The sequence below is a fragment of the Bombus impatiens genome, unplaced genomic scaffold (genome assembly GCF_000188095.3).
Source record: "Bombus impatiens unplaced genomic scaffold, BIMP_2.2 scf_0967, whole genome shotgun sequence".
NCBI classification, from domain to species: Eukaryota; Metazoa; Arthropoda; class Insecta; order Hymenoptera; family Apidae; genus Bombus; species Bombus impatiens.
This window is the reverse complement of record NT_177386.1, coordinates 86,566-98,708: the sequence shown is the minus strand read 5'-3', so window position 1 is coordinate 98,708 and position 12,143 is coordinate 86,566. Positions and strand designations below refer to the sequence as shown.

The 12,143-nt window shown below is 38.7% G+C and overlaps 2 protein-coding genes across 2 annotated transcripts in view; both read left to right on the top strand.

The window, feature by feature from the left end:
* LOC105681467 (titin) overlaps positions 1-10,138 on the top strand; it is an 11,032-nt gene extending 894 nt beyond the window's left edge. Inside the window, exons 2-10 of the mRNA XM_012391186.3 lie at positions 1-114; positions 2,673-3,052; positions 3,813-4,035; positions 4,118-4,405; positions 4,613-4,740; positions 4,833-5,005; positions 5,300-5,672; positions 6,295-6,724; positions 7,152-10,138. Coding sequence (XP_012246609.1) covers positions 33-114; positions 2,673-3,052; positions 3,813-4,035; positions 4,118-4,405; positions 4,613-4,740; positions 4,833-5,005; positions 5,300-5,672; positions 6,295-6,724; positions 7,152-9,412 — 4,338 coding nt within the window. The 5' untranslated portion in view covers positions 1-32 and the 3' untranslated portion in view covers positions 9,413-10,138. The remainder of the gene's footprint in view (positions 115-2,672; positions 3,053-3,812; positions 4,036-4,117; positions 4,406-4,612; positions 4,741-4,832; positions 5,006-5,299; positions 5,673-6,294; positions 6,725-7,151) is intronic.
* Positions 10,139-11,801: 1,663 nt separating this feature from the next.
* Positions 11,802-12,143, top strand: part of LOC100743398 (titin homolog) — a 75,576-nt gene continuing 75,234 nt past the window's right edge. The window contains exon 1 of the mRNA XM_033323399.1: positions 11,802-12,062. Coding sequence (XP_033179290.1) covers positions 12,050-12,062 — 13 coding nt within the window. The 5' untranslated portion in view covers positions 11,802-12,049. The remainder of the gene's footprint in view (positions 12,063-12,143) is intronic.

Genomic DNA, 12,143 nt, shown 5'->3' with positions numbered 1-12,143 from the left:
CTCGACGTGGAAGAGGAAGAGGAGGAACGATCATGGGCAACGCCACCACGAAGAGCCACTACTCCAAAAGTCAGCCAGTCTCTGCCACTAGGAGACCACGTTGGGAGGGATCAGGTAGACACATTGCTTCTGTGCAAACGCGTTTACGTTGCTTGAACTGTGCCGTCTGATGCCTCGCGAACCGATCTCGAGGGATGAGATCGTTAGAACGCGTCATTTGGAACAGCGACAACCGATCGCCATCTTGATCGAGACTCGATAGGCGAATAAAAGTTTCTAGTTTGCACATGATACATTTCCATAAATTTTCTTTGTCAATTTTTCGTTCATTTAGTTCAGAGCTTTTCTGCCACGAATCGGACTTTTCGAATAAAATTATGGAGGGTTCAGGAGGTGTTCGAAGAGACGTGAGATATGGTGACTGTGGGCTCTGTGCGGTGACACAGAGCTTCCGGTAACGGTGTGGCGAATGTGACGATGCTCAGTGTGCCTGTCTCTCGATTGGCTTGCTTCGATAGTGGGATGATAGCTAAAATTAGGCTGCTTCTGCCGACAGATCTGTCATGCCCGCGCAACGTTTGAGTGATCGGTAATGGACGAGGAATTAGGCTAATCGGCAAGTTCATTAGGTCAGTAGGATCGTCGATTTTCTACATCACGTTGTTACAGAGGGTGAAATGTTGATCGATATTGGAAATTGTTGATACAATTGGTAGAATATCGGTGAAATTTTCCGCGATAGTCTACGAGAGACTGTATCTCTGTCAGTGGCAGCTTCTATGGAGGTTTATTCGAAGACCGTGTATTTATTTACTATCAAATCAACCGGTTATCCAAAATTAACTCGTACGCGTTGAAGGCGTTTATTTTAATAGCCGATGGTGGGTCGGTTAGCGATGGGCAGGCAGCGTGGAAGGAACAAATGAAAATACAATCTATCGGATGAAACATATTTTTGCCTACTTTGTATCATGCTTACCAACTATCTGTGAGGAACACTGAGAATCTACGTAATGTCTCTGTTAATTAATCTCTTAAAGATAACCGCTTTCATTAATACCTTACTTACTAATCTTTTATGACGTATGTTTAATTTTTGTTCGACTCAAATATTATTTTAGAAGATGTATGGAATATTAATACGAATAAACGTTTCTAAGCGGGTAAAATCCTTTGACGAGTAATTAACTTTAACATCTAATACCTACGTATGTATACATCATTTTTCTCATAAAAATGAAATCTTCCTTTTTATACGTTTGAGGAATTAATTCTTGGAAAAATGTACTCTTCGCAAAAAGTAGAAGATTTTAAAGAAATTAGTTTGAATCCCAGCATTTGTAGCATAACGATACGTGTTGATCAAATATTACGATCAAACGATTCAATTTTTCCCAAGGATTATAAAATTCGATCTATAATTTCAACTAAGTCGTTAATAACTTGGTATGATGTTTAACATGGCTATAAGTGATCAATTAAAGCGATCAAGTATTTACAACTTCTTTCTTTTCTTCTTTAAACACATGCTCGATGGTAATCGATTGTCACAACATTTAGATAGACACAGAATCGATTCAAAGACGATAGGCACGTTGTAAAAGAGCGCCGAAGACACGTCGAGCCGGTGTCCAACACCACAGACTCGCATAGTTTTTCTCGACCTGAGGACAACGAAGCAGCGGCCCCAGGATTGCCAAACACTTTCAAATTTTATTTTGGGAGCGCCACCTGCGGACCTGTATTAGAGAACGTGTGTTCTACGCATATGCGAGCATCGTTCTGGCACGTGCGAGCTTTCTGTGAACTTATTAACCGAGGAATTCTTTTAAATACCATTATTCAGGCCAATGAATCATTTCCCTAAAATATACCGTAACTCTCATTGTTCTTCACTTTTAATGTAACCAAGTATTATGGAAGTAAGAATAAAAAAAAAAATAAATCACAACATATAGATGGACCAATAGCAGGTAGCCATGTTATGTTCAAAATAGCATATTAAGTAAACAAACGTTTTAAAAAAACCTGTTGCCAAATTCCACGTGATCCGTTCCCAAAGTTTGAAGAAAGATGTAAAAACGAATTTAAAGAGTTTGATGAAGTTTCGACAAATAATAACATCGTGGTAGATTTCATAGATTCTCTTAAGTATAATCAATGTGGAGGTTATGTAAAAATGGGATAACTTAATGCGTTGTCTTTTTAGAGTTACAGGTTACTCTAACGATTCTGATAGTCGCTAATGATTCTATTAACGATAAATATTAACCAAACTGATCCACGAAAAGTGACGTTATCGAACTAAATTTGCAAATTTAACCCTACCACATTTTCATCCGTCAACGGATCCGCAAAAATAATGAATTCTTATTACCAAATGTAATTATTCACAAATTATTGACCGTTAAACAAAGATACGTATTTATTCGTATTTTGTTCGAAATAACAGCACATTATCTTTCACTAATTATTTTTAAACTGTAATTGCAATACCCTTAAGAATACCAAAGATGACTAACAATAACTCATTAAGAATGTCAAGGAGAACTAATAATAAGTTATTAAGAATATAAAAGGAAACCAATAATAAAACTCTAACAATTCTTTTGTTAAGCATCGAATAAATGACATGAAAAAGATACAGAAAGCATTGCTATCCGTGATTTCAGGGCTTCCGGCGCCACCAGGAAAGCCAATTTTGATACCAGGAGCAGACGAATCGCAGCCGGATGTAGTCGCTATTCGTTGGGAGAGGTCACCAAGTAACGGTGGCTCGGCCATTGTCGGCTATTTGGTCGAACATCGAAGGCTCGGCTCGCAGCATTGGGTACGCAGCACACCAGGGCTTTGCACCTTTCCGGAACTGACCTTGAGCGGCCTCGAACCAGGATGGCGCTACCAATTCAGGGTCAGGGCTCAGAACGCGGTTGGTTTGTCTCGACCCAGCGAGATCTCGGATCCGTTGACTGTGACATTGCAGAGATCCGCTTCATCCGCGCCCCACTTTGACCTTGAAGTCAAGGACACCACAGTGCTGGAAAATGAGCAGGTAATTCTTTCAATTGAAACTAAACCTAGCAAAAAGAATCTTTCATTCTTATATTTAACGAAGTAAATGTGAACTTAATCGAACAAATTTGATGCTGACTTTTATTCCAATAGAAAGATGATTGAGGTTAGGTTCATATCTCTCTTCATGGCCATACTGGGTTGTTGATAACATATAGTGACTACAAAAAGTATTGTCACACCGTTGTATTTGTTGGCATTTCACCTACCAATTAATTAGATCAAAGTATATGAAAATACTCTTAAAATACGTGTAAAGATTTGATTTTATTATAATAATGAAACGCAGAAACTGATAAAGAAACACTCGCTTGCGAAATAAGAGTATGCGCTAATATTGTACTTTAGTCACTGTAACTTTATCCTTGAATTTATATCTTTCCAATTCCCAATTTTAACGAATAAATTTTGATCATTTAACTGAGAAAGTGATCGTATTGCATAGCAGAGACATTGGTAGGTATCCTAGAATTTTGATAGATTTTTGAAACTCCAGAACAGTGAGAGATTTAATCTTGAACATAAACGATCTATTATATGGGAAGATATGGCATAATTATAACGATAATTCTAACGATAAATTGTTCTTAACGCGATAATATTCCAACTTTTGAGAATAAATCCTTAAAAAAAAAGCCTAAGATATGTAATTGATTGATCGATTGATTTATTCATTTTTGAAAATAGATTATTAATTACAATAATATTAATCCTTCTACGCTGTTTGTTTTTATTTCTAGGCTGAGTTCGTGGTGCGATTTACGGGATCTCCGTTGCCAAAAATCGCATGGTTCAAAGATGGCTTCGAGATTTTCAGTAGCAGGCGAACGAGGATCATCACGGACAGTGGCAGGAGCGTTCTCCTGATTCATCAAACCGCGCTCAACGACGAGGGAGAAATAAAATGCACCGCCACTAACAGAGCTGGTCACGCTAGCACCAAAGCGAGACTGATTCTAGAAGGTTTACAAATCACTTCCTCTGTTACGATTTAATTAGCAAATCGATAAAAAGTCAAATTTTAAATTATATTTCTTAAAACTAGCACCACCAAAGATACGACTTCCGCGTCAATACGAAGATGGACTTCTTTTCGAGCAAGATGAAACAATTAGATTAAAAGTGTCATTAGCTGGAAGACCTCCAGCATCGGTGATTTGGTACCACGACGGTGAAGTGGTTTCAAGCGACGAAAGACACATTTTTGAAACGATGGACGGTGAATCGATCCTGAAGATCCCTGACGCTAAACGAATTGACAGAGGAGAATATACTGTCAAGGCGATAAATAAGCTTGGAGAGGATACGTCGTCGTTTTTAGTAACAGTAACAGGTTGTTGTTATAAATAAATCGATATAGATATATTATTTTAAGTTCTTAGAAATAAAAAATTGAGATTACTTTGGATTCTATTTTAATAAATAAGACAAGTGTTTTCTTCGTAATCGAAATAAGTAAATGATTTCAATCTGGTAGAATTGTAGAGTTGGAATTATGTTTTCTACGAAACTTTTAACGTGAAATAAATTTCCTTTTTAGATCGACCCGCAAGACCTGGAAAAGCGACAGTCACGATGACCTTAGGGAGATCGGTAACACTGTCGTGGACAGAACCGGAAGACGACGGTGGTTGCAAAATTGGCACATACATTGTCGAGTACTATAGGGTTGGTGATAAAGAATAATATTGGAATTGTTTTTATAAAGATACAGCTTAGCTTTAATCGGTGATTCGTTCATTTTAAAAATTATTTCATAGGTCGGTTGGGACGTGTGGTTAAAGGCAATCACGAGTAGGCAGACCAAAGCAACGTTGTCCGAGTTAATCGAAGGATCTGAGTATAAATTTCGAGTGAAAGCGGAGAATCCGTATGGCGTGAGCGAGCCCAGCGAGGAGAGCGACGTAATCTTCATTCCAGATATAAAAAGAGGGTACGTTCGTTTCACAATTAAACGATTAAATAAAGTAAAATTATTTGGGAACATAATACTCACGTTTCTTCCATTTTTATAAAATTCTATTTTATTTTTTGCAAATATTATCCGAATGTTTTAAATAAAGTACCATTTTTTGGAGATGGAATATTCATGTTTCCTTTTTTAAAAAAAAAGAAAAGTGCAAAGTGGAGCAAAGTAAAATTTACATATATATTTCACAATTTCTAGATTTAAATAAGATTTCTGTGTTACTAATTTTAAATAATAAATATTTCTTCGAATGTTCAGCATAATGGCGCCCTCGTTGAGCGGAAAATCGCAGAGTCACAGAGAAATTAGATCGCGAGAGAAACGAGAAGTCAGTTTCGCGGTGCCTACTCAAAGAACGAGAAGCTTGACGAGAGACGAGGCTCGAAATCGGGACGAAGATGACGACGTACCTTTTGGACCAGCTAGTAGATCAGTATCAGCTCAGAGACTCACAGGTCGACCATCCAGAGCCGATAGTAGGGTGAAATTTGCCTTGGACACGGTAGACAATTCGGAACCACCACCTGTTCCTCCGGCCAGATCGAAGGATCATTCCATTTCAAAGGTCGAAAGCCAGATTGGAAATCACGTGGTTCGTTCGAGTGTTGCTATGGATCTACCAAGCACTGAGGCAAGTAATCTTTTTTTTTTTTTTTATTTTGTATTGATTTTAATTCTGATACAATTTTCGAGATTTTATATTGCAATCTTGTTCTTATTTCAGAAATATTAAAATGGCTTTTACAATATTCTTTGAAAACCTGTAGCATAAAACTGGCACGAAAAATTGTAAATAGGAATAACAATTCTTTTATATTTTACTGAAGATATTTTATTTAAGATATTTTTCTAACGTTGGAAAAATTGAGTCAGAAATTCTCTGGTACATGTGAGGAATGTTAATTGCCATAACTCTAGTCCTATTCTTAGATATCTCTGTATAAAACTTCGTGATTTTACTATCTACTTTTAAAAGATCTCTGGATTTAACAAATTCATTTTTCCCATTATGTGGAGAAAAATACTTTAAAAAATAAAATGAGGACAGTAAAGAATGAAATTTTTCGTTTCGAAAAAAATTACCGAAATACATTTCTCTGTGATATGTATAAATACAGTGACAGTAGATTTTAATATAAATTAATTATATGCTATTGTAATTGCTATTAAAATATTAATAAATATTTAGTTCTAATATTTCAAACAAATTTTATTTCGTAAATAAATGGAAACTTCTCTTACGTTTAAAACAGAACTTAATTCAGGATAAGGAGCCTTCGTCAGTGCCAATAACTGTTGCCACCGTAACAGTAACATCACCAGAGGTAGAAGAATCTAATAGACGGCTAGCGTACAGAGAATCACGATCTCGATCAGTTTCGATGTCCAGAGAACGCAGTATGTCACCGTTGTCTATGCCTAAAATTCAAGAACAACACGAAGAAGAATTTTCTTTAAGTTGCTCACCTCTTCGTTCGTCGTTGAGTTTAAATTTCAAGAATCAAGAGGCGATCGTCGACGAGCCACAAATCGTTAAAAGTCACTCGTTAGATGATAAAGCACCTACCATTCCTACGGAGGATGATGATGTCATACATGGAAGTTCAGAGTTTATGATAGTTTTATACCCTCAAGATCAAGATAAGAAACTGGAGGATACCGCTGGAAGACGAAAGAGTTTAGGTGAGAAAACAGAAATTTATTTCATTTATATAATAATGTAAATAAAATAATACGAATTTAAATAATAAAGTTACATTAGGTTTCAATACGTTAAATATTCAATTTTTAAGAATTCATGCTTCATTCAATTCTAGAAAGAGATTATATATATAAATGTTAAAAAATGTTAATATGTGAAATAGAATGTTCTCAAATTCGGAATGACGTAAAATGACACATTTTTAAAGATAGGAATATCTATTGGAAAAGAAGGGTTTAAAAAGATCGATACATTAAAACTGTGCTATCGCTGATTGAACATTTCCAACAATCAGGATGCAAAATATCAATAAAAATTTCATTCTGAAAAGATCAATGATGGGTTTTGCTATATCGCTACTAGGATTTAGAGCAGTGAAATAATTCAGAGTAATTTTTCGATTCACAGAAACGCCACAAATCACAGGGGACATCATAGAGGATATCGAAGACCTGATACCGCCACCCATGTCTCTCTCCCTTCCAGAATTATTCAGCGTGGAACACCAAGTAGTCGAAACCCTCCGCGAAGCAGTGAGCTCCACAGAACTTCTTCACGAACGTGCCATGGAACGTTTCTATCGTGCAGTGGCAGCCGAAGAAGCTTCCGAAGTAGCCAAAAGAAAAGTGCAAGTCGAACGAACAACCGGAGAACTGGCCACAACAATGGAAACTAAACCAGCCACCGAGGCAGAAACTGACATCTTCAAACGACGGCTATCCAACCCTATTGTCACTTCGCCAATTCCAACGAATTGGCAGTCAAGGAAAAATCGCAGAAGGCTAAGCGAAGGCCTACCAGAAAAAATTAAAAGTCCATTAAAAATACTAATTCCTAATTTATTGCCAGACGTCGAAGCAATGTCTGATCCCAATATACCTGGCGATTCAGAGAATCCAATTGTCACTTCATGGGGGCTGGACAAGCCAGAAAACACGACCATACCACTGCGCAGGTGGCACGACGCCAACATACCATTGGTCGAAGAGAAACCACCAGAAGAATCGATACCCTGGCAGCCCAGCGCCAATGAAGATACTCCGCGCAACGAGGAGATGTTCCCAGACACCTCACAAATAGATAATTTGTCTCCGATATCGAAACAAAGCTCACAAATAGAAGAAAAGACGAAAGAAGAGGAAATAGAAGACGAGGAAGAAGAGAGTATCGAAACATCTGAAGAATCATCGGAAGAGGTCAGCACTGCTGACAGTGAAGACTTGAAGCTTCTGAAGACCAGAATTCTTGGCAGGCTGGTATTGGATGAAGAAGACACGTATCATCCAAGAGGAAGGCCTGTTCCACACGTGGAACCGGAACTACCACCAATTCCTCCACACAGGATACCTATTTTAGATGTCACACCGCCAACGCCTCCTAAAACAGTTGCTCCTGTATCGCCAACTACTGTTGTTCCCAAATCTATACTGAAAAAGCCTAAAGAAGAACCGATTCCACTGAACAGCTTTGGTAGACCGATTCCTCCTGAGAAACCAATTAGAAAATCACTTCCTCCGAATGTTCAAGCTGTGAATAGGAATGAAGAAGAACAAGTAAAGGCAGCAATCACATCTGAGCCTCTTAAGGTACCTGTCATGTCCGAATCTGACACTGACAGTGTATTATCAGCTGGCGAAGCTGCGAAGAATCGCAGAATCCAGGCAAAGGCAAGGACCACTACACCGGAAGAAGAGGTCGACGAGGAGGATATCGAGGCACGAATGGCAATGGTTAATCACTATACCGAGATTGTCAGAGAACACTCTAATCGGTTTAATTATAGAAGCTCGGAGGAGAGGAGGCTCGGAGACAGTATAGCTAGTTCTAGAAGATCTTCGTTTTCCGAGGACCAAGATGTAAATCAGGTAAAGGATCGTGCTATAATAAGCATGATCTCTGAGAAACTAAATGGAAGACAAGGCGTTAAAGAAATTCAACAGGTTCAACAGACGAAAGAGACGAAGAAAAGTGAAGTTGATAAACAGGAGAAGTCGCAGGTTAAAAGAGCTGCTGGTTCTCGAGGAACGACTCCAGCTAGGGACACGAAGCCTGTAAAAGAGAAACGAACGAGTAGGCCAAGTTCAAGGAGCCAGTCACCCATATCGAGGTCACGAAACGTATCCGTAGAAAGAGGAGTTTCTTCAAGATCCTCCTCCAAGACCAGAGTCAGAGCTCCGTCACAAGATAGAAGACCTCCTTCGAGAACTGGCTCGGAGGAACAGCGATTTGTCCGAGAGAGATCTGTCGATGAAGGTCCTCGTCGATCGAGGAAACCTTCTTCGAAGGCATCTTCGAGGTCTAGTTCTAGAGACAGAAATAGAGCTGAAACACCGGTGGAATTGAAGATGGAACGTTTACAGAAAGCTCTTGAGAGTAAAAAGTATAGGTCTTCCAGACGTGGGTCCAGTGCAAAGAGAGAGTATCCTGAGAAAGCTTGGCGTGAGAGTCGACTGAACGAGGAACAATTGGCAATGGAGGCTAAGCATAACGTTAGGTCAACGGTGGGATATATAACTGACCTAACTTTGTTATTGGCGGCTGTTTATGTTTATTTGTTTAAGAAGGAGACTATGGCTATTCCTTTCATCGCGTTGTTGCTCTATAGAAGAGTGTCGGAAGAGATTAAGGGAAGAGTGGTGGAAGGATGGTGGTTCAAACGAAAGCAATAATGATTTGTTTGTATATCTGCGCTTCGCGACAGAAAATTTCCAATAAAATTCGAATGGATTCAGAACCAAAGGAATGATAAAATATGCGATAGGAATTCACGAAAATTTCTATATCTTTGCAATAGAAATTGGAACGAATTCGAAAGGAGAGCAACGATAAAATCTGCTATTGAAATACGTAGAAACGTTTGCAGTTCGCGATGGGAAATTTAGAATAAGATTCGATTGGATTCGAACCAAAAACAACGATGAAATTTGCAATAGAAATTTGCGGGATTGTTTGAAGCAAATATTCGAATGAATTCCAGTGATGTTCTAGGAAAAATTGTTATATACGCGGAAGATCAAAGTATCGAGGAGATTCTCAACTCTCGAAAGGGAAAATTGCTGCAAAAAGGTGATCATAGTCCGAACGATGATTATTCGAAGATCAAATTCCTGACCTTCGATGCAGCGTCATTGCAGCGTGCCGATTTAAGTTTGTAGACTTCGAGATACATCGTGGCAATCTGTCAAGTGCACCTATCGAGGTGCACCTATTAAGGAGCCAATCGTTGTATTTCATTGAGGAATTATACCAAACGAGTACCAAAGATAATAGTATATTTTAAGAGATTATATTTAACGACAATGATATATTATTATTGTTATTATTATTTATTCCTATTTATTATGAATATTCTTACTCGCAATAAATGTGTACATAACTGTTGAATTTCAAACCGATTCTTCTCTTTCTTCAATTATCCTATTCTCCGTGTATTTCTTATTTCAGTCGTTTAAAATGCAATTATTCGCGAATGTTGTCATACATGTATGTTACGTTAATATTTTTAATCCGTACATTTTTGTGTCATTTTTTTTAATTTTTCGCATAAGAAATATCAGGAATGATTGAAAACTTATCACATCGAAATATTTATGTACACTCTGTGCTTACCATACTAATCTAGCGGAATGCTACTTCGCATCGAATCATGACCACGACAATTCGCTGCTGGCCAAGAATCTGTCGTTCCTTATCTAATTCTGACGCTCTACGTTAAGACAAAAGCGAGACTTAACATCAAAATCGTGATAACGGAAATACCATTATTTCTATTTAAATCTCATACCTTTAAAATTTCTTATCGAGTAGATCAAACAATTACCGACGAAATTGTAAAACCTATAGAAAAATAAATAATAAATTTATAGATATTTCTTTCGTTAAGGAGGAAATTATAAAATTCACATCCTACGTCGTTAGACAATTGATATACTATGTCCTAAGCCAAACATTTTATGTTTCTTCAAGATAACATTGTACTTCATCGCTAACAATACGCTACTATTTAACAGGCGGATCGTTTTATCTTAGTAATCGTCAATCACTCTCTTTGAGATTCATAAATCACTCATCTTACTGTTATTGCTGATTTACGTTAGCAACAGACACTGTTGTAGCGTCCTACTAATTTGCTTATACGCTACAAACCAACACTTTAAAGTCACCGCCTGTTGCAGAAAATCCAAGAATTTCGAAAAAATATCTTGAAAGATTCATTCGTCGAAAATCCATTGAAATCCAATGAAATTATTATTTCTAATAATAATATCGCTGGCGAGCTTTGCACCATTAGAAATACGCAACCGTAGAGTCGTACCGCCTCAATGTTGCAATATTACAACTATGTTGCATTGTTTGTTTGCATCAGGCCTAAGTCTACCTAAACATATATGCAATATATTTATTAGCATCGCCACTGTGAAATCACAACAACACCGCATCAGCACCGAGTCTAAGGTCTAACGCAGACGAGCAACGACTGCGTGTTCCGATCTTCGACATTTTCATTTTCAATATCTAAATCTTCAACTTCTCGGTCTGTAATTGTTCAATCTCCACCATTTGAACCGTCAATATTTTAATCTTCGATGTTTCAGACGCAACGATAGCCCGTCGTCTACACCGGAAGCGATCTTCAACACCTGAATCTTCGATTTTCCATCGAATCTTACTCTACGCAAACACACGTACACACACACGCACGCACACACGCCGCAAGAAAACGTCACTAAACAACAAATTTTCCTCGATAAATCGCTCAATAAATGAAATTGAAACGGAAAGGAGAACGACGTTGAAGAAAACCGAAGGAATAATAAAGAAAAAGGAAGGCGAAGACGCAGCAAGATACGGGACAAGTTATTCAAAGATAAAAAAACAGCGATGCGCCGGGTTACATCAGGGATAGATAGGAGGCCAAAGAAAGAGGGGTATAGAGGGGCGTGTCGATGGAAAGGGGAGAAAGGGAGAAAAGAGGCGTTGGGGCCGAACGCGTGTTAAACGGCGCATGTGCGCGTTTCGTTAAAACGACGAAGCCGAGAGTGGCGTGTCGAGACGATTTTAGACCGCAGCAGGGCCTCCTGCCGTCAGATTTCGTGGCGCAGGGTGTGCTGTGCCACAGGTCATCAGAGTGAAGAAGAGGTCGCCGGAGGGAGGAACGGAAGCTTTGGCGGTCGAAGCGCCGGAGCCCGCGACCGGAACAACGTGCAGGTTGCCTGTTTCCTCGAATCGAACGCGACGTGCTGCGTGCTCTCTTCCGCGAGTGATGTCAATGCGAGGAAGAATCGGTTTTCGTATCATCTGACGAGATGACCTTAACAGGTAAGGAGTCTGTGGCCTCTATCCTCGAAACGTGAATCGGTAAGAATCGAAACTGCGAGGGAAACGTTCGATGAGTCGCGC